The sequence below is a fragment of the Oryx dammah genome, unplaced genomic scaffold (assembly GCF_014754425.2).
Source record: "Oryx dammah isolate SB20612 unplaced genomic scaffold, SCBI_Odam_1.1 HiC_scaffold_26, whole genome shotgun sequence".
NCBI classification, from domain to species: Eukaryota; Metazoa; Chordata; class Mammalia; order Artiodactyla; family Bovidae; genus Oryx; species Oryx dammah.
Window position 1 is genome coordinate 74099728 of NW_024070210.1, and position 23647 is coordinate 74123374.

The following is a 23647-nucleotide window of genomic DNA, read 5'->3' on the forward strand; positions in this document are numbered from 1 at the left end:
AAGTTGAAAGCCTGATGATATCTTCTGGAATGAGGGCTCGAGTTAGTCTTCAAAGGTAATGTTCCTGCGACTAAGTTTTGTAGCCCTTTTCATTTTTCTATTCAATAAATATTTTGGGGGCACCTTCTACATGTGAGCCTCCCTCTAGCTCAGTTGGTAAAGAATCCACATGCGATGCAGGAGACCTCGGTTCAATGCCGGGGTCGGGGAGATCCGCTGGCGAAGCGCTAGGCTACCCACTCCAGTATTCTTGGGCTTCCCTTGTGGCTCAGCTGGTAAAAAATCTGCCTGCAATGCGGGAGACCGGAGTTCAATCCCTGAGTTGGGAAGATCCCCTGGAAAAGGAAAAGGCTATTTTGGCCTGGAGAATTCCATGGACTGTACAGTCCATGGGGTTGCAAAGAGTCAGACATGACTGAATGACTCAGTACATGTGAAACACTGCTAACTACTAGAAATGTAACAATAAAATCCCTGCCATCAAAGAGCTTACATGTTAGCGGAGAAGAGAAAAACAAACAAGCTAAGTGTCAAGAGTAATTAAGAAAACGAAAAGCAGAGTAAGAATAGAGAGGATTAGTGTGTGGATGGTTTGTGTGCTAATTTATAATTTAGACACTGAATCTAAAAAATGTCTGTCAGAGAATGTGACATTTGACCAGAAACTTATCTGCAAGAACACTGCAGGCAAAGAGAACAATTAGTGCAAAGACCCTGAAGCAGGTACCTGTTGGCTTGTTCAACAAACAGCAAGGAAGCTAAGTTACACAACAGAATAGCAAGATAAAAGTGGTAAGATGTGGGATAAGAGACGGATGTGTGTCAGGGGCAGGGGCACAGATCATGGGGAGCCTTGTTGGGACACGGTAGGGACTTTTACTTTGAGTGAGCAAAAAATCCATTGGAAGGTTTTGGTATGTATTTTAATATGACCACTCTAGCTGGAGAACAGATTGCAGGAGGCAAGTTGAGGAAGCAGAAAATTGTTAGAAGGCTTTTACAGTGGTCCCAGAAAAGCTAAGGGTAGTGTGGATCAGCTCAGTGGTAGTGGAAGTGCTGAGAAGTAATCAGATGCAGGGTGTGTGTCAGTGGAAGGATTCACAAGATTAGCATGCTGATGACTGCACATGGGACGGGGGAAAGAAAGGAGTCAAAGTTTTTTCCAACAGTTATGTGAACAGAGATGCCATTTACTGAGTCATGGAAGACTGAGAGAGGAGGACTGATGGTGAAGTTTTAAAGACACCTAAAACTGTTAGATACTGTGAGGAATAAAAGAATGAGGACGTTTCTAACATTAGGAAGCTCATAATTTTGTTGAAGAGTCAAATTCAACATAAAAAAACTAAACAAAGAATCCCTCTGCCATTCTGGGCATGAGACGATACAGTGAAGCCCATGTGGTTACGGAATCCAATACAGAGTCAGGGACGAAAGGGTAGAGATGTTAGGAAGAGATAAAGATCGCCTATGGAAGACAGTAAACGTGGTTTAATTTTTACTACCTAAAAACGTTTAGGAACGATACTATTTCACTTTTGTTACTTTTCTATTCTGATTACTTCTGTAAGAATGCAAGCATTCAGGGACTTTGCTGGCGGTCCACTGGTTAAGAACTGCCCTCGTGATGCAGGAGATGCAGGTTCAATGCCTGACTGGGGAACTAAGACCCCACATGCCGTGGAGCAACTAAGTACCCCAACAAAGACCCCACATGCTGCAGCTAAGACCCGACAGAGCCAAATAAATAAATATTAAAAAAAAAGAATGAGCACTCATATATATTGATCATAATTTTATCCTAAAGGTTTATTAAATTCATTTGTTCTAAACATCTTGGCAGGTTTGTATCTGTGGTTTCAGGTTATCAGGATGTCACTCCACCTTCTCTCTATACCCTTACCATTAACCCTGTTACCCAGGAGTTGAAGCATTTTTCAAATAGAATTTTCTTATGTCTGTGCTAGAATGTCTGTAACATCTCTTCAGAACTCTATGGTCTCTTTTTTAACAGGCTCAGAGCCTCTGCTTGGCAACGGTATCTAGCAAAATTAAAACAATTTATATTACATCTATTTTTAGTTTATATTTTATTTATACAGTGGCAAGCATGCTGAGATTTCATTTAGTAACAAAGTTTCCCATATAAAGGAAACCAGAAAATCAGTGGCTCAATGTAAGAAAAAAAATTAAATAATGCAAAAATGATATATAAAAATGGAAAGGTTATAAAGGTAGTCTCCAAGCGATTCAATTTAGGGAAATTTTTCCTACTATCATCATAGCAAGCCTACACAGAAACCCTGCAAGAAAGACTTACTTCTGTGTTCCAAAAGCAACTCAGAAAACTGAAATGAATTGCCTAAGGTGGTATAGCTGATCATCTGCGGCACTGCCTTTAGGGCTGCAAGGCTGCAAAGGAGAAGAGCAACATGGATTGAGTGCAGTAGGAATTTTAAGTAAAACTTTTAAAAACCTTAAAAATCATGGAGAACTCAAAATCACAGAAGAGGAATCAATATGGGACATGTCTGGGATCATTTGCTTGGAAGGGTTGATCCCTTAGGAAAAGTCGTAAGACATCTAAAGGACATGAAAAACAACTGAAATTCTCTGTGTGGAAATCTAAAAATAAAAGCAGTGTTTTAGGTAAGAAAACAAGGGTGCAATATGCAAATGAAACGAACATCAGGTTTATCAGAGACCAAGAAGATATAATTATTACCAGGCCACTGCAGTTTATCCGTGTGCTAACAAGCGTCTCTAGCATGGTCTCCAGATGGTTGTTATTCGTTCAACCAATACTCTGAATGCCTACTCTGCGTTAGGTGCTGTGCTTGGCACTAAGACACCAGTAGTAACCCTTTCTTCTCAATAATCTGGAGAGAAACCGTGAACGATTATGAAAACAATAAAAATAATTCTTATAGTACAGGTACAAATACTGTGAGAATCAAAAGGGAAGGAAAACAAAATAAAATGGGGATCACGGATGGTCAATGGGATAACTGAGCTAAATTTTGAAGGATGGGTAGCTCATTAAAAAGCAGAATGGGCGAGAGAAAATGGACAAGGGGAGACATTCTAGTCAAAGAGATTGACAACGATGACACAGCTAATGGAGAAGTTCTGGAGATAACATGGGAAATATACACCTAATAACATCCCTGTATACAATATTAGGTATACACTATATCTAATCTATAATGGCATATAATGTTATTTTAGTCTATAATTGTTGTTGTTTGGTCATTAAGTCATATACAACTCTTTGTGACCACATGGACTGTACCAGGCTCCTCCATCTTTCACAATCTCCTGAAGTTTGCTCAAATTCATGTCCGCTGAGTTAGTGATGCTATCCAACCACCTCATCCTCTGCTGTCCCCTTCTCCTTTTACCATCTATCTTTCCCAGCATGAAGGCCTTTTCCAATGAATCTGCTCTTTACATCAGGTGGCCAAAGCATTGATGCTTTAGCTTCAGCATCAGTCCTTCCAATGAATATTCAGGGTTGATTTCCTTTAGGATTGACTGGTTTGATCTCTTTGCTGTCCAAGGGATTGTCAAGCATCTTCTCTAGCACTACAGTTCAAAAGCATCAATTCTTTGGCACTCAGCCTTCTTTATGGTTCAACTCTCACAACTCTACATGACTACTGGAAAAATCACAGCTTTGACTAGGTGGACCTTTCTCAGCAAAGTGACGTCTCTGCTTTTTAATATGTTCTCTAGGTTTGTCATAGCTTTCCTTCCAAAGAGCAAGGATCCTTTAATTTCATGGCTGCAGTCACTGTCCACAGGAATTTTGGAGCCCAAGAAAATAAAATCTGTCACTGCCATACATATATGCATTGTACCTAATATAAAATATATACTCATTTGACAGAAAAGGAGATTTTAAAAATTGATTTAAAAACTGGGTAAGATACGAAGCAGAACCAGTCAGAAGATGTGTTTCCAACTTTTGGTTCTTCCTCTTTCTCATTCATCAAATCCAGTCATTTGTGGCCTCCATACCAATCTCTTCTTTCCATCACACTGCCATCTATTAGAGTCTCATTATTCATAGCCTGGGCCATTAAAAGAGTTTAGTCTCCCTGCCATCAATTTCCCCATCTTAAACAATCCTTCATTGCCTTTATCAGCTTCTTTATTGCTTAAGAAAGACTTTCAAAGACCTCCAAGTGAAAATGCCAGGAGTGCCCAATCATTTTGTGAAGAGAAGACGTATTATTCTCACTTCTTGTTTATATTTTGAGATCATGTGGGGTGCTGATTCAAGTCTCTCCAAGAAAAGGAAAGGGCTGCCTTTTGCAGGCTCTGTCTCTACTCCTACTGTGAATTTTCTGGTTGGGCATGGTAGTGGTAATGATGGTGGTAGCAGAGGTTAATGGCTTAAGCAGCCATAAATAGATTCCAGTGTACACGTTTGAATCCCTTGGCTTATAGAGTGAGTGAGTGAAGTCGCTCAGTCGTGTCCGACTCTTTGCGACCCTGTGGACTGTAGCCTACCAGGCTCCTCCGTCCATGGGATTCTCCAGGCAAGAATACTGGAGTGGATTGCCATTTCCTTCTCCAGGGGATCTTCCTGACCCAGGGACTGAACCTGGATCTCCCAAATTGCGAATTGCAGGCAGCCGCTTTAACCTCTGAGCCACAGGGAAGCCCTTGGCTTATAGGGTGATCTCCAAAAACACCTAATCCTGGCTTTCAAGTTCCTTTATAATCTGGCACTAGTCTACTCCTCTCTAACTGTATTGTTTGTTGTTTTCAGTCATGAACCCTCTGCTCCACACTGTCTGGAATGCCTTGAGCCTTGATTCTAGACACATGAATCTTTGTATCACGTGTCATTGAAAGTTTCCCTGTCTTTTGTCTCCACTTACCTGATTTCTACATCTTTCAAAAGTCCAAATAAAATGCTTCTTCTTTCCTTAGCCCTACTCTGAGGTTTAATTTTCTAAAAGATTTAATCTTCCTCTTAACTGTTGGATGTATGCTGCCTTGTATTATATTTTACCTAATTAATCTATTAATTCCACAAATACTTCTTAAGTGCCTGTAAGTGTGTGACTATATGCCAGGCACTGGGGGTTACACAGAGAAGCACAAACGCAGTAGCTGCCCTTACGGGACTTAAAGCACCATGGGTAAGACAAGTATTACTAATAACAATGGGTGTTTAAAGTACTGTATTAGGTGTTCATTAGGGATGTGGATGGCTTAGCAGGTAAAGAATCCTCCTGCAATGCAGGAGACATAAGAGATGCAAGTTCGATCCCTGGGTTTGGAAGATCCCCTGGAGGAAGAAAACGGCAATCCACTCCAATATTCTTGCCTAAAAAATCGCACGGAGAGAGGAGCCTGGCAGGCTATGGGTCCATGGCGTTGCAGAGCTGGACACAACTGAAGCAACTGAGCGCAGCACACACAGCACAGGGAGTGTCCACGTCACATCACATAACAGAGAGACCATGAAGGAAGAAGTGATGTTTGAGCTCCGTCTTTAAAAGAAGGGTAACTGCTTGCTTGGTATTGGAGGAAAGAGCATTTCAGGAATATGAAACAAAATGTGTGGAAACAATAAAGGCATTCAAGAACATTTGCTACAGTGTTTAGTATGTTTGAGCAATAGATAACAAGGCTGTTAGGATATTCTAGATAATGAAGGTATATGTATGTCCTGCCAAACAGTATAGGCTTTATTCTGTGGACAGTGGGGAGATATTACGGGGTTAACTTAAATGAGGAAATGAAAGAATGAAATGTATTAATATATTAGAGAAAATGTCTCCTGGTAGTGACTGTAATAGTTAGCTTTCGGAGGCTGGACATGAAATAACAATGGACTTATTCTGAACCAATGCAGTCACAGTGAGAGCAGGGAGATGGCGACTGACTTGAGAAATATTTAGGAGACTAAGTAAGCAACAACTGGTAGGAAAAAGGAGGAAGAAGAAGGAGAGGTAGAGGAGAGAGACTAGACAGTTTAATACTTGGTGGGAAGGTTTAAATAAAGTAGAAAAGACAAGAGAGAGGAGGCAAGGGAATTCCCTGGTGGTCCAGTGGTTAGGGCTCCATGCTACCACAGCTGTGGGCCTGGGTTCAATCTCCAGTATGGGAACTGAGATCCCACAAGCTGAGTGGCATGGCCAAAATCTTTTTTTTTTTTTTTTAAAAGAGAGAGTCAGCAAGAGAATCTCCGCAGAATCGTGTACAGATGAGCACTGATAAGAAGGAAGAAGGTAAAGGGTAAGTATCAAAACAGATGATGGTAGGAATTGTGTTTGGGAAATACATCCTTTATTTAACTTATATACACTTACTTATTCAACTTATATGCAGAGTACATCATGCAAAATGCCAGGCTGGATGAATCACAAGCCGGAATCAAGACTGCCAGGAGAAATATTAACAACTTCAGAGATGCAGATGAAACCACTCTAAGGGCAAAAAGCAAAGAGGAATTAAGGAGCCTCTTGATGAGAGTGAAAGAGAAGAGTGAAAAGGCTGGCTTAAAACTCAACATTCAAAAAACTAAGATCATGGCATTCGGCCCCATCACTTCATGGCAAATAGACGGGGGAAGATGGAAATAGTGACAGATTTTTTTTCTTGGGCTCCAAAATCACTGTGGACAGTGACTGCAGCCATGAAATTAAAAGGCACTTGCTCCTTGGAGTGAAAGCTACATGCTGCAGTCCATGGGGTTGCAGAATCATATACAACTTAGCAACTAAACAACAACTGCCAAGCAGTCATATGCTGAATATAAGAGAATAGAGCGTTGGGGGTGCTTAATGAGCATTTTAAGTTTTGTGAGGAACTTCAAGAAAGGAGTTTAACTAGGATCACATAGAACTTTTGAAAAGTGTTAACAGTACAGTTGAAGTGGAAAAGATTAGGAAAAGAAAATAGAATAGGATAAAATAAAATGGATCACTGATACCTTATGTCCTTCTTTGGCTTTATGGATGATCCAAATTATTTTTCATATACTGTAGAAAAATATATTTCATGTTTTCTTCATTTTTAAAGATTTAAAGGTTTTGGGAGAATAAGGCTCAACAATACAGACTGCCTCCTTAACAAAAAGGAATGAAAATTGACTTGAACATGCAAATTGTAAGGAGCCACAGAGCTAAGGAATTAAGGAGCTGAAGCTTTGCATTATGGAGAATAAGAGAACATGGTAAACATTTCTGATATTTTAAGAGCCTGTATTGATTTTATGTCACTAGTAAAAAGATAATTGCTTAATACAAGCTGAATTTAACATTTTCTAGATTTTCAAACATACAGAGAAGTTAAAATAAAAACTCCCGTACAGACCGTACTTTGAAAAGTCTGTTTCTAATGTATATGTCTGTGAATACACACATGCACATACACATATCTTTTGACTATCAGTAAATGTGTAATGGTCCTCCATAATCCACTGCACTCCCACCTTGCCCAGTCCAAAGCAACTACTAATCTACTTTCTGTCCTCATAAATTTGCCTATTCTGGACATTTCATATAAGTGAAATCATATGTGGTCTCTAGTGATGGGCTTCTTTTATTTTGCATAATGTTTTCAGGGTTCATCTATATTGTAGCAGATAGCTGAGAAAAGAAGAGAAGCTAAAGACAAAGGAGAAAGCGAAAGATACACCTATCTGAATGCAGAGTTTCAAAGAATAGCAAGGAGAGATAAGAAAGCCTTCCTCAGCAATCAGTGCAAAGAAATAGAGGAAAACAACAGAAAGGGAAAGACTAGAGATCTCAAGAAAATTAGAAATACCAAGGGAACATTTCATGCAAAGATGAGCACAATAAAGGACAGAAATGGTGGACCTAACAGAAGCAGAAGATGTTAAGAAGAGGTGGCAAGAACACATAGAAAGTTGAAAGTTAAGTCACTCAGTCGTGTCCAATTCTTTGCGACCCCATGGACTGTAGCCTACCAGGATCCTCTGTCCATGGGATTTTCCAGGCAAGAGTACTGGAGTGGATTGCCATTTCCTTCTCCAGGGGATCCTCCCAACCCAGGAATCGAACCAAGGTTTCCCACATTGTAGGCAGACACTTTACCGTCTGAGCGATGAGGGAAGTCACACACAGAAGAACTATACAAAAAAAATCTTAATGATCCAGATAACCATGATGGTGTGATCACTCACCTAGAGTCAGACATCCTGGAATGTGCAGTCAAGTGGGCCTTAGGAAGCATCACCATAAACAAAGCTAGCAGAGATGATGGAATTCCAATTGAGCTATTATTTCAAATCCTAAAAGATGATGCTGTGAAAGTGCTACACCCAATATTCCAGCAAATCGGGAAAACTCAGCAGTGGCCACAGGACTGAAAAAGGTCAGTTTCATTCCAATCCCAGAGAAAGGCAAGGCCAAAGAATGGTCAAACTACTGCACAATCGCAGTCCTCTCATACACTAGACTCCAAGCCAGAATTCAACGGTATATGAACCATGAACTTCCAGATGTTCAAGCTGGATTTAGAAAAGGCAAAGGAACCAGAGGATCAAACTGCCAACATCCATTGCTGCTGCTGCTAAGTTGCTTCAGTTGTGTCTGACTCTGTGTGACCCCATAGATGGCAGCCCACCAGGCTCCCTCATCCCTGGGATTCTCCAGGCACAACATCCATTGATCACCAAAACAACAAAAGAGTTTCAGAAAAACATCTACTTTTGCTTTATTGACTACGCTAAAGCCTTTGACTGTGTGGATCACAACAAACTGTGGAAAATTCTTAAAGAGACTGGAATACCAGACCACCTGATCTGCTTCCTGACAAATCTATATGCAGGTCAAGAAGCAAGAGTTAGAACTGGACATGGAACAACAGACTGGTTCCAAATCAGGAAAGGAATATGTCAAGGCTGTATATTGTCACCCTGCTTCTATAACTTATATGCAGAGTACATCATGCGAAATGCTGGGCTGGATGAAACACAAGCTGGAATTCAGATTGCCTAGAGAAATATCAATAACCTCAGATACGCAGATGACACCACTCTTATGGCAGAAAGCAAAGAAGAACTAAAGAGCCTCTTGATGAAAGTAAAAGAGGAGAGTGAAAAAGTTGGGTTAAAATTCAACATTCAGAAAACAAAGATCATGGCATCTGGTCCCACCACTTCATGGCAAATAGATGGGGAAATAATGGAAACAGTGAAAGACTTTATTTTGGGGCTCTAAAATCATTGCAGATGGTGACTGCAGCCATGAAATTAAAAGATGCTTACTCGTAGAAGAAAAGCTTTGACAAACATAGCATATTAAAAAGCAAAGACAGTACTTTACCAACAAAGGTCCGTCTAGTCAAAGCTATGGTTTTTCCAGTGGTCATATATGATTGTGAGAGCTGGACTATAAAGAAAGCTGAGCACCAAAGATTTGATGCTTTTGAACTGCAGTGTTGTAGAAGACTCTTGAGAGTCCCTTGGACTGCAAGATGACCCAACCAGTTCATCCTAAAGGAAATCCGTCCTGAATATTCATTGGAAGGACTGATGATGAAGCTGAAACTCCAATACTTTGGCCACCTGATGTGAAGAACCAAGTCATTGGAAAAGACCCTGATGGTGGGAAAGATTGAAGGCAGGGGGAGAAGAGGATGACAGAAGATGAGATGATTGGATGGCATCTCCAATGTGATAGACATGAGTTTGAGTAGGCTCCAGGAGTTGGTGATGGATAGGAAAGCCTGGCATACTGCAGTCAATGGGGTCTCAAAGAGTCGGATACAACTGAGTAACTGAACCGAACTGATCTGTATTTCATTTGTTTTCACTGCCAGATAATACTTCATTATACAAATATACCACATTTATCTATTCATCAGTCAATATCTGGGTTATTTCTATAATTGGGGCTATCATGGATAGTGCTCCAATGAATATTCATCTACAATTTTTTGTGTGGACTTATATTCTCATTTTAAGTATATACCTAGAAGTGTAATTGCTGGATCATATGGTAACTCTATATTTAACTTCTTGAAGAACTGCCAAACTGTTTTACAAAGTGTCTGCACCATTTTATGTTCCCACTGAAAATATATCGGGGTTTCAATTTTTCCATTCTTGTCAACGCTTGTTATGGTCCGTCTTTTTTGTGAGAACCATCCCAGTGGATGTGAGGTGGCCCCTTGTTGTGGTTCTGATGTGCATTTCCCTGGTGATTAAAGTGCTTAAATGTGCTTATTTAGCACTTTCTCCTTTCCTCATCTCCATCTGGAAACCTCTTAGCTCTTTCCTCCCATAATTTTGAGGCTTTGTTTAGACTTATTTAGTACTTTTACATCATAAATATTATTGAATTGTTCCCTGAAGTATGTCCCTTTTGATTAGAGTCCTTATTTAGCATAACATTCCCAGACAGTCTATCATTTTCCACTTCTTTTTTTTTTTTTTTACTTTACAATTCTGTATTGGCTCTTTTAGTTGGTTAAAAACTTTCTTAAATATTCTCTAGTTATGTGGGTAATACACTCTCTAAAGTTACATTTATGCCATAGCTCCTCCTTGTAGAGGGGATGATATTTTCACTGGAAATGGGGATTTGGGATTACAGTCTTTTTCTGTTGGTAATCTGTGGATACTCTTTCACTGTCTCCTAATTCCCACTGTTGTGAACTGGAATTCTGATGTGAGTCTCAGACTATTCTGAGTATCATACTGTAATCTGGAAGCCTCCAAAATGAATCCCTGGAGTTCAAAACTTTACCTGGAAAAGCCTACGTGTGTTTTTTACAACACTGATCTTCCCTGGAATGTCAATCTGCACAATGAACTTTATCTTTAGATCAGGAATTTTTAAAATATATCTTTAATTACTACTTCTCTTCCATTTATTCCTTTTTCTGTAACTTGTATTAGCCACATTAGGTGTCCTCTTCCCAGTCTCTTTCCTATCCTATCTATCCTCAATCTATCCTCCAAATTTCTTATTGTTTTTTTCAATCTGTATTTCTAACTCTGGGCTTTGAATCTTCCAGGGCAATAAATGATCATACTCATTCAATCCTTTATTCAGTAATTAGGTACTGAGTGTTTACTATGTACAAGACTCTTCTCGACATGGGCACTGACAGCAGTCAATGTACACAAGAGAAAAAACCCGGCTTTTATATGTTTACATTCCAGTGGAATTTTTTTTTAAAGTGTATGTGCATGGATTGCAAGTCAGGGGGTAACAAGTTTTAGCAGGGAAATCATCTCTTCTGCCCCCTAAGTCTCTTCTGTGCTTCATTTGAGCTCCCTCAAGTGCGCCCGCTGTTCATGTTCAAGTTCCCGTCCTCTCTGGCATTTCTGTTTAGTTGGTCTGCTACACTGTTTACTCTCGGTGCTTCTTCCTCTTTCTAGTTTCCTGCCTTCCCCAGATGGGCTCTTTTTCTGGGTTGCTTCAGAGGGGCTTAGGTTTCATTGTTGGAGCATTGTAAGTGGGAGCAGTCTCAAGAGAAGAGAAAGGCAAAGCAGCCTCTACACCAGTAGACAGGCAGGGCAGGCCAGCCACCAGCCCTGCTGAGGCCCAGGAGAAAGGCTGCCGACTCTCAGGTCTCCTTACATCTCCCAGACTCAGAGACAGGGAGGTAACAGTCCCCTAGCTCTTTCCCATTCTTCCCATTTGGGGAGTCCATGGATCTCTACCAAGCCAAGCTCTTTTTCTGGATCTGCCATTCGTATCCTCACTCTGAGGATCTTGATCAGCCCTTGAGGACCAAGTCCTGGGTCAGCTCTCCCTGAAAGAGCTCCCACAGAGCTGAGGCCTCACTTGCCTCTAAGTGTTCATCAGATCCAGGGGTCATCTGCCTCAAGAGTGGCAGACACAAGTTGAAATTAGTAACAGAGGGATAGGGAGATTTCACCTTCCCAAAACCCTCTATGAAAAGTAAGTCCTAGTTACAGACTAATCCTAAAAACATTCAAATCTTGGCAAAGAAGTCAACGCTTTAAAAAGCCTCTGTGAGGTCCAAACTTCTGTGGGTTGTATCATTTTCAACTACTGCCCTAAATGTTAAGTTCTGTGAAATAAAGTAGATCATAATGTTAGTTTGATTTTAAAGGATATTGACTAGATGGATGAGTCTCAAATTATGTTTTATAAAAGCAGTCAGACAAAAGAAAGTACATACTATATGATTCCATTTGTATAAAATTACAGGAAATACAAACTAATGTACTGTAGTGACAGAAAGCAGATGAGTGATTGCCTGGGGACCAGGGAATCAGGTTTAAGTGGGTTATAAAAGGGTAGAAGAAAGCTTTTGGAGGTGATGGAAATGTTCATTATCTTAAACATAATAACTGTTATAGGAGTGTCATGTTAAAGCTCAAACTGTATACCTTAAATATATGCAGTTTATTTTATTCCAATTATACATCAATAAAACTTCAAAAGAAGCACTGATTGGGAAAATATTTGTCTTACTAAGGGTGATGTCCCTAGATATAAAGAATGTCTAAAAATAAAAAAGATAATAGGTAAGGGAAATGAACAGAGTTACTGAACTTTTTTGAGTTTGAAATTTTCCATAAGGAAAAAAAATAGCATTTTGAAAACATAATAAAACACTGTCCCTCATCCTCATATAATATACAATACAGTGGAAGAGATAATATAATTTAAAAAATCAAAGCACATGCAAAGCATATCTGAGAGGTGATGGATGCTGAATGATGGAATAATCAAAGCTGGGGTAGAGGATTAGGCAAGTCACCTAGGAGGAAATGAGCATGAGCCTGTTCTTGAGGTGATGTGAGTTTGTGCAATTTTTCAATGGCAGACAGGCAGTAGAAAGGGCTTCCCTGGTGGCTTAGTGGTAAAGAAGCTGCCTGCCAATGCAGGAGATGCATTCAAACCCTGGGTCAGGAAGACCCTCTGGAGAAGGAAATGGCAATCCTCTCCAGTATCCTTGCCTGGGAAATCCCATGGACAGAGGAGCCTGGCAGGCCACAGGGTCACAAGAGTCAGACACGACTGAAGCAACTTAGCACGCACGCACTCTCTTGTTGTTGTTTAGAACTATGGGATTCTCCGGGCAAGAATACTGGAGAGGGTTGCCATTTCCTTCTCCAGGGGATCTTCCCGACCCAGAGACTGAACCTGCATTTCTTATGTCTTCTGCCTTGGCAGGTGGGTTCAGAAAGAAGAAAATAATTCAAATGAAGAAAAATATATGGACAAAGGCAATGCGGCGGTGGAAGAATGAAGACAGCTTTTGAAAAGGACTCTTACAGGTTCACCATTTCTAATACAACTACGGAAATCTCTAGTCATAAAAAGCTTATATGAAGCCGAGTAAAGAACACAATGGAAAGGAAATGAGATACAATTCAGTGTATGAGGATTCAAAATGATCAATATAAATTATGCTATTTATGAACTGTATCAATCTTGGTCATGTCTATGCTCTACCTTTGTTAGTATTTTTCTTTAAACAGACTTGTGTTTTTAGCTTTATTCTAAGTAATAAGATCCTTGAAATGGAATATTACAATTATTTCTAGTACACTAAAATAAATGCATCTTTCATACCTTTAGCAGCATGTTTATTCTTAAAGTTATATAAAAGTGTAATTCTTTCACTTACTCCATATGCCCATTTTCCCCCTTTAGTCTTTAAGGCTCCATTCTCATGTCACTGATAAAATGCATTCCCCTCAAAAGTTAAGGAGTAGAGGACTATTAAAAGACCATTAGATTGAGCCAAATTCCTAGTCTGCCCACATCTCTCAATTTTTAGCATCATCTGAAAGAATATCCTACATTTGGAAATACTCTATGCCAAATAAAAAAGCAATCCAACACAAAAAAAGTTAGAAGCTACAAGTAACTTTCAATTAATTTTGAGAAATCCGCAAAGACAAAAAGAAACGGAATCTAAGAAGAATTAGTAACTAGTGAAAAAGTAGACCAGACAACTTTAGAAAACATAACATGTTTTAACACGTGTTTAAAGCAGAGAGACTGTGGTGTGATGAAAAGAAAAACGGCTTTAAAGTCACAGAGATCTTACTTTGAATTTCACATCTATCACTTAAATGAACTATTTAATTTCTTGGCACTTCACTTTCCTCATCTCTAAAATGGTGATAACTGTTCCTTGCCCTGGTGATTGTGAGGATTAAATAAGCCAATATTCACAAAGGGCCTGGCATATATTAGGTGCTGTACAAAATTAAATCAGTTCTACTCTGGTATATTTCCTGTGGGGCAAAAGTAGCAGAGCACACAGCTGGTACATTAAGCAAGGAAAATCTGGGGGGCAAGATTCTTAAAAAAAAAAAAAAATTCAGTGATAAATTGTGAATCACTATATTGTATGTCTATACGGTGAATATTGCCCAGTTGTGTCCGACTCTTTGCGACCCCATGGACTGTAGCCTACCAGGCTCCTCTGTCCATGGGATTTTCCAGGCAATAGTACTGGAGTGGATTGCCATTTCCTTCTCCAGGGACCTTCCCGACCCAGGGATCGAACCCAGGTCTCCCACACTGTAGACAGATGCTTAACTGTCTGAGCCACCAGGGAAGTCCCTATAACATATAATATTGTACATCAACTATACTTCAACCAAAAAACCCTCAATATACAAAAAAATGGTGGTAACAGTAGTGAAATGGGGAATCAAAGTGTTGGTCACTTTCACTGAGTATAACATGAATATGACCAAGAAGGGTTAATGATTTAAACAAAGTTTTAAGATGTACAGAGCTAAAAGCAGTCAGTCTCAAATTTGTCTTCTTGTATTAAGGTCTTAAGAGTATGTAAAAAAACATGGTGAAAAGAACGATATTTGAGGGAGGTGTTAGTCTTTCTGACAATGAATATTGGTGGGAGGCAGGGAGGCAGAAAAACATGCCTCATGAAGCTGAGTTTAAAAATAAACTTTTGACACTGAGATTTTAAAACATGCAGGTCTGAATCTGTTAGTTGGGTTGATATAAAATCCCATGTGAATAGTTAAAAAGCTTTTAAATATTTACTACAGAAAAGATTTTATCAATACAAGGAAGCTCTTTAGTTGTCTATTTTAATGCTAGTCAGTAAAAAGACAGTCCTATCACCTACCTTAGAACATAAGCAGAACTAATGTTTAGGTTACAATCTAACATTTTGAGGGTTCTTAATAAAATTTAACTCCACTTAATTCATGCAATTTGGGTTACTAAGAGTTAATGTTTGAAGATGCTCTTCAATACCAATAGAGAGTTTCTTCCTTGGAGAAGGAAATGGCAGCAACCCACTCCAATATTCTTGCCTGGAGAATCTCATGGACAGAGGAGCCTGGAGGGCTACAGTCCACAGGGTTGCACAGAATCAGACACGACTGAAGCAACTTAGCATGCACGCACATCCTTAATACTTATCTCTTCCGGGACCAATCCATCTTACAGTTCCTTTCCTTCCTCTTTTCCTCTCTGCCTTCTTCCCCTCTTTCCTTTTGTTTCTTCCTCTCTCCTTTCTTAAAAAAAAAAAAAAAAGATTTCCTTCTTTCCTGTTATGGGTTCATTTCTGAAAATCTTAGAAATCTTCCAATCTGCTATCTGTATCAACTGAACACAACTTCTGACGTTGAAATCTTCCCAATCCATAGACACCGTAAGATCTGATGAGAGAATTCCCTGGCGGTCTAGTGGTTAAATTTGCACTTTCACTGTGGAGGCCCAGGTTTAATCCCTGGTCTGGGAACTAAGAACCCACATGCCTCACGATGTGGCAGAAAAAAATAAAGAAATCTGATGAGCGAGGGAGAAGATCTGAAACAAACTTTAACTTGCAAAGCAATTATCCTTCAATAAATGAATAAATGCAACATTTATACCTGATTCATTAAGTGCAATAAACAGTAAAATTGTTTTACTGTTCCTATAAAAAATTTTACAGATTTCATAATGTTTACATCAAACTCTGTGACCCATACACATTTCAGATATTAAACAACTTTCTCTTGTTTTTCAAAAGCTAGGACTTGGCACCATGGTGAGATGGGAAGCACACAAAATTTATCAATTTTGAACACAGGCTCTGTTACTACTCAGCAGGTAACTTTAGGCAAGTTACTCATGGTCAACAAGCTCAGTTTCGTTACCTTTAAAAAGGCAGTAGCACCCACTATCCCACAGAGTGGGGATGGGCTGAAGCTGGTAAACACTTCACCAAGCAGCCCCACCCCTTTACCACCATCCAATGTGCGAGCTATGTTACATGTCTATTTCCCACCTGCTTGCTCTACACCTTCCTCATTCCTTCTGTTTCTACTGCTGTAATCTCATCAAGACCTCCCTTCAAGAATCAGTGTGTCAACTGCTATATTTAAAATGGATAACCAACAGAGACCTCCTATATAGCACAGGGAACTCTGCTAAATAGTTATGTGGCAGCCTGGATGGGAGGGAAGTTTCAGGGAAAATGGATACATATATATGTATAACTGAGTCCCTTTGCTGCTCACCTGAAATTATCATAATATTGTTAATCAGCTATACTCCAATACAAAATAAAAGTTTAGGGAAAAAAAAAAGATTGTTAAAATAGGATCAGTATGTCCTGTCTTCTGAGATACCTGTCCAGGGTCCCCTCCAGGCAATATTATAGTTTTCTCCAGAATTTGCTATCCAAAGTGGTTTATTTTTGCTCTTATTAAAGAGAGACAAGATAACAGATGATTACAATCCAGAGTGTGATACACGCTATTTCTGTGGCAAGCCTCAGAGAAAACATAATCAATAGCTCTTATTTCTGAGTGCTGTGTCACACATGTGTTAAGTGCTTTATGTTCATTTTCCCATTAACTCACAACCACCCTGTGAAATAAGTAGTACTGTTTTTCCCTTTATCAATGAGTAAAATAAGACTAAGAAAAGTTAAATCACTTGCCCAAAGTCAGTCAATAGAAATTATCACCACTCCTAATTAGTAATAATTAGTAGGACTGGATTCAAAGCCAGGTAACTGGGTCCAGAGCCATTCTGCTGCCTTTGATGGAGAACTTATACTTCCTTCACCTTTGTAGCCTTAGGGAAAAAGCACAGCATCTGGCATGAACATGTGCTTAAGTGAATTAAAAAAAAAAAAAGGCAAAAAACAAGTCTATACACTGAATTGTCTATTGTGTGCAATTCACCTGGACGAGGAGGTACAATATTATTCAAGATCTTTACCCTCAAGGAACCTAGAGGCAGGGTATTGGGAGAGAGACAAGTGAACAGATGATTACAATCCAGAGTGTGATACATGCTATTTCTGTGGCAAGCCTCAGAGAAAACATAAAGAGGGCACCTAAGCTGGACCAGAGAGAAGGAATCAAGAAAGATGGTAGGTAAGCCCGAGTTTCTGCCTTTCTCTTCGAAACCAAATTAAGTAGAGTTTTACTAGATTGGCATTCTAGTAGTTGGCATGGCAGAGATGAATGTACTACTGTTTTTTAATTAAAGGACAGTTGACTTACAAATGGTATGTTCAGTTTGTAACATTGTACAGGAGGTGGTGATCAAAACTATCCTCAAGAAATGCAAAAAAGACAAAACAGTTGTTTGAGGAAGCCTTACAGATAGCTGAGAAAAGAAGAGAAGCAAAAGGCAAAGAAGAAAAGGAAAGATAGATATATCCACCTGAATGCAGAGTTCCAAAGAATAGCAAGGAGAGATAAGAAGGTCTTCCTAAATGATCAATGCAAAGAAATAAAGGAAAATAACAAAATGGGAAAGACTAGAGATCTCTTCAAGAAAAATTAGAGATACCAAAGGAACATTTCATGCAAAGATGGGCTCAATAAAGGACAGAAACGGTATGGACCTAACAGAAGCAGAAGATATTAAGAAGAGGTGGCAAGAATACACAGAAGTACCATACAAAAAAGATCTTCATGACCCAGATAACCACAATGGTGTGATCATTTACCTAGAGCCACACATTAGGGAGTGTCAAGTCAAGTGGGCCTTAGGAAGCATTACTACGAACAAAGCTAGAGGAAGTGATGGAATTCCAGCTGTGCTATTTCAAATTCTAAAAGATGATGCTGTGAAAGTGCTACACCCAATATGCCAGCAAATTTAGAAAATTCCTCAATGGCAACAGGACTGGGAAAAGTCAGTTTTCATTCCAATCCCAAAGAAAGGCAATGCCAAAGAATGTTCAAACTACTGCACAATTGCACTCATCTTACACACTAGCAAAATGATGCTCAAAATTCCCCAAGCCAGGCTTCAACGGTACCTGAACTGTGAACGTCCAGACGTTAAAGCTGGATTTAGAAAAGGCAGAGGAACCAGAGATCAAATTGCCAACATTTGTTGGATTGTAGAAAAAGCAAGAGAGTTCCAGAAAAACACATACTTTTGCTTTACTGACTATGCCAAAGCCTTTGACTGTGTGGATCACAACAAACTGGAAAATTCTTTAAGAGATGGGAATACCAGACCACCTGATCTGCCTCCTGACAAATCAGTATGCAGGTCAAGAAGCAAAAGTTAGAACTGGACATGGAACAACAGACTGGTTCCAAATCGGGAAAGGAATATGTCAAGGCTGTATACTGTCACCCTGCTTATTTAACTTATATGCAGAACATGTCATGTGAAATGCTGGGCTGGATGAAACACAAGCTGGAATTGCCAGGAGAAACATCAATAACCTCAGATAGGCAGATGACACCACCCTAATGGCAGAAAGTGAAGAAGAAATAAAGAGCCTCTTGATCAAAGTAAGAGAGGAGAGTGAAAAAGTTGGCTTAAAACAAAGATCATGGCATCTGATCTGATCACTTCATGGCAAATAGATGGGGCAACAATGGAAACAGTGACAGACTTTATTTTCTTGGGCTCCTAAATCACTGCAGATGGTGACTGCAGCCATGAAATTAAAAGATGCTTGCTCCTTGGAAGAAAAGCTATGATGACCAACCTAGACAGAATATTAGAAAGAAGAGACACTACTTTGCCAACAAAGGTCTGTATGGTCAAAGCTATGGTTTTTCCAGTGGTCATGTTGGACGTGAGAGCTGGACTAGAAAGAAAGCTGAGTGCCAAAGAATTGATGCTTTTGAACTGTGGTGTTGGAGAAGACTCTTGAGAATCCCTTGGACTGCAAGGAGATCAAACCAGTCAATCCTGCAGGAAATCAGTCCTGAATATTCATTGGAAGGACTGATGCTAAAGCTGAAGCTCCAATACTTTGGCCACCTGATGTGAAGAACTGACTCATTGGAAAAGGCCCTGATGTTGGGAAAGATTGAGGGCAAGAGGAGAAGAAGGAGACAGAGGATAAGATGGTTGGATGGCATCATCGACTCAATGCACATGAGCTTGGGCAAACTCTGGGAGACAGTGAAGGACAGGGAAGCCTGGCATTTTGCAGTCCATGGGGTTGCCAAGAGTCAGACATGACTGAGCAACTGAACTGAACAGACTTACAATATTACATTAGTTTCAGGTATACTGTACAACAGTTATTTGATATTTTTATACATTACAAAAGGATCACCACAATGTACTTTTTAAAATTAGTTTAGCATTCCCTGGTGGTCCAATGGTTAAGAACTTGCCTTGTAATGCAGGGGACACCAGTTCAATCTCTGGTCGTGAGGATCCCCCATGTTGCAAAACAACTAGGACCATGTGCCACAACTATTGAGCTTGCACGGCTGCAGCCTGTGATTCATAAGAGAAGCCACCGCAGTGAGAAGCCCGTGCAATGCAACAAAGAGTCGCCTCAGCTCATCACAACTGGAGAAAGCCCAAGTGCAGCAACAGAGACCCACCACAGTCCAAAAATGAAATAAACAAACAGTTTTCAAAAATTAGGTTATGTTTACAATTATCCATTCTATTTGATCTCAAATTATCTGTCTAGTTCAAATACATCTCATGTTCTAAAAAACATATTTTAAAGGATAATCTGCTTTCCAAATATGTTCAGTTTATATGATGGTACATCATATTTTTCTCTCCTCACAGACAAATAAGGGAAAAAACTCCATAAAAAAAAGTGACTACTTACCTAACTGGCTAGTATGAGAAGCGCTTGCAATAAAATCACAATCAATTTAGGATTTTAACTCAGAAGAACAAGGGGCTATAACTTATATGTCAAGCAACTGCTCTGCAACCACTATCTTCCTCAACAATGCTTTTCACCTAAGCAAAAAAAAAAACTTTGAGGTTTTCCCCATATATGTTTCCTTCCTTTTTTCCCTCTAATTTAATCCTAAAATAAAAATAAATACAATTTAGAAAATGTATTTCCATCAGTTGTTCACTTACCAAACAACAGTTCATTCAAGTGGATATCTTCTGGACTGTCATGGAAAATGCCAAAATAAATAGCCTTATTAAATTCAATTTAGATTATATCTGTCACTTCTTCCTTGTCCAAAGCAATTACTACAGAAGAAAATAAATTTAGCCTAGTAATACTATTTATTACAAATGTTGGTTGCTATAAAAATGTTTCACCAGTTTTCTAGGTGGTTACTAATAGATTAAATGATTTCTACCCTATCCTAACCTGAATAAAATGGATTTCTTCCAACATTCCAACATTATGGAACCAGTAAAGATGAAATAATAGAGTAAAATAAGTAAATACAATAAAATAGTAAAACCAAATACAATAAAATTGAGCAGGAGTGAAGAATGCACTGCTTTGCATTTTGTGGGATTATGAGAAGACAGCAAAAACAGAAGCTTAAAAAGGATTAAAATCTAAGGGCAGCAAGCATAAACAAAGGAAGCACAGCTTCAAATACACACAGTCCCAAAAGAGAACCTAAATTCTTCGACTGAGAGTTTTGGAGAATCAGGTTTAAGTACAATGTAGGTTGACCTTACTTTCTTTTTTTTTAAATTGAAGTATAGTTGATTTATAATGTTGTGTTATATTTTCAGCTATACAACATGATTCAGTTATATATTTTCATATGTATTCTTTTCCCTTACAGGCTATTACAAAATACTGTGTGTTCTCTTTGCTACACAGTAACTCCGTGTTGAGGTTAAATAACCTTAATTTCAACTTATCACCCTATTTGTTTAGCCAAATGAAAAATACCCCGGTGGAAAAAAAAATAACCTGGAGGAAAGAGAGTTTCCATAAAATCTTCTTTCTTATCTTCCCCTAGTAAATTCTCTCACTAAAATGAAAAGATAAACAAACGGAGCTTTATTGTGATAAGCCTTATCTTTAAGTTAGAGATTCTTAAAAATTCATGAATGCTTCGTAGGACAGGAGAGAGTCAATAGCAGTTACAGCAACGAATTATGATGTGTTACTTGCTAGCGGAAAATTAGAATCACGGAATCAAAAGGAATTTTAAGAGACTTTTATTCCCTTTGCCTTTATTCACAGACTAGAGAAATTTTTGAATATTTATGAAAGTTACAGACTTAAAATATAAAGGGCTTCAAACTATGGCTGTATTTAATATCATAATATTAACTCAGATTTTAACAGCATGTTAAAAATTCAAAGCCACAATTCCCACAGCAATTGTAATTGTTACCATTTAGAGAAAATAATAGGAATAATCACATTCATCAAATTTATTAAACCTGAAGCTATGCTAGTCACCACAATTGACCTACTGTACTTTTGTTGTTTCATTCAAGAATGTTTAGACGATTTACTATTGAATTACTCTTGAACTGGGAAAAACTGAGGCAAAATACTGAAGAACTTGAGAAGTACAAGTGCAAGGTCCACTGTACAAAACTGCTGAACCATGCTCCCTGTTGATGTACTTTTTAAACTGAGCAAAAGATGAATTCTAAACTCCACATAAATTGCCTCTAACTGTGCCTTTCTTTTTGCTTGAAAACACTTTTCATACATGAGTACTGGTTCAGTTTCACCTGTAGGTAATGAACACAGAACTCATTGTGGGGAAAAACAAACCAGAATGTGAAAAAAGTTATCAGATATACAAAGGAGTGAAACAGCTGACTGAAAACCACTTGAACCACAATACTTTTTCTCCACTCTTAACGAGGCATTTTGAATATTTTAGTTACTGTTTCTTTCAGGAGACCTCCAGTTTTCCAAAGCTCCCGAGCTGAGTACTCACCTGATCCATCTGAATGCTGAAGCGGGGCTTTTCTTTCTGCTGCACTGGGTTCCCCCTCCTGGGAGCCGGAAGCTGCTGCCCCCTCCTCTGTATCCTCTACTTTAGTCACCGTGAAGTGTGGCATTGTTACAGTTAGGAACGTGCGCTCTCCCTGTGTTTGCTTCCTTCCAGTCTACCTTCGCTGCCTGTCACTTCCTTGCTGTGCCCCTTTCTGACTCTGATCACTGCCCACGGGAGACCCAGGCAAGGAATCGGGAAGTACTTTCAGTTCACGTGACCTACAGCTCTAAGGGAGGGGAACCTGGAAAACCCGCCTTCCAAGGTGGTGTTTACCATTCACTCAAAAGGATTAAGCATTCCACCTCTTGCTTATCTGTTATTAAACTGTGAGAATCACAAGAATGGTTTAGGCTGCGAGAAGCCAAGGGCTGGAGAGTGGGAAGAATGCTTGAAACTGTCCATTGTGTATGCACCCTCTTGTTTCTTTAAGTTATTTGCACATCAAGATCTCAACCTCTGTCCTCACATCTCACAGGACAAAGACTAGGGAACAATTCACTAAAGACTGGTGAAAGTGAAGTCGCTCAGTTGTGTCCGACTCTTTGCGACCCCGTGGACTGTAGTCCACCAAGCTCCTCTGTCCATGGGATTCTCCAGGCAAGAGTACTGGAGTGGGTTGCCATTTCCTTCTCCAGGGGATCTTCCCAACCCAGGGATTGAACCCAGGTCTCCCGCATTGTGCAGCAGACGCTTTAACCTCTGAGCCACCAGGAAAGCTCTAAAGATTGGTACTACATCAATTTAGAAAGTCAACTATCTGTAAGTTTGTGTTGTTGCTTTATTTCAAAGCATATTGAAAACAGTCATGCAAGTCAATGTTTTTTCTTATCTTTCAGATGAGAACATTCATTCAACAAATATTTAATGAATACCCATGTATTTTAGATAAGGCATAGTTCGAGATGTTGTAGGGTATACAAGGACACTCAAGAAGAGACATTAACTTCCCTGAAAGTCCAAATTTGTTTAAAAGAGCTAAATATTTTTAACGAGAAGAATTAAGCATTTTTCGTTTTGTACAGAGAGTTTAAACATTGTTTTAAAGAAAAACAATCCAAGAAAATCTCTGATGGAGAGGTGTATAGTTCCTTCAGCACACACTTAACATACTTTTGATATATTTTATCAGATAATTGTGTTCTCAGTTGATGACCTTAACAGAGTATGAGGCCCTATCTGAGCAGTCTAACACAGGAGTTCAGTAACTTGAGTGAAAGTGAAGTCGCTCAGTCGTGTCCGACTCTTTGCGACCCCGTGGACTGTAGCCCACCAGGCTCCTCTGTCCATGGGATTCTCCAGGCAAGAATACTGGAGTGGGTTGCCATTTCCTTCTCCAGGGGATCTTCCCCACCCAGGGATCAAACCCAGGTCTCCCGCGCACTGCAGGCAGACGCTTTAACCTCTGAGCCTTGAGCTCTGTGCTAATTTCCATGTTAATGATATAATAGGAGGATTTCGTTGTTAGTAACACCTGACAAGCAAGACTGAATTTAAAAGAGAACAGTGACGGTT

General features: G+C 39.3%; 1 protein-coding gene across 3 annotated transcripts in view; it reads right to left on the minus strand.

Annotated features, from left to right (window-relative positions):
• SLC12A6 (solute carrier family 12 member 6) overlaps positions 1-23647 on the minus strand; it is an 86832-nt gene that overhangs the window by 45142 nt on the left and 18043 nt on the right. Inside the window, exon 1 of one of the 3 annotated variants that reach the window (XM_040226993.1) lies at positions 22076-22582. The exons of the other annotated variants lie outside the window; for them this stretch is intronic. Coding sequence (XP_040082927.1) covers positions 22076-22199 — 124 coding nt within the window. The 5' untranslated portion in view covers positions 22200-22582. Of the gene's footprint in view, positions 1-22075; positions 22583-23647 lie in introns of those variants that run through there. 3 annotated transcript variants of the gene reach the window in all.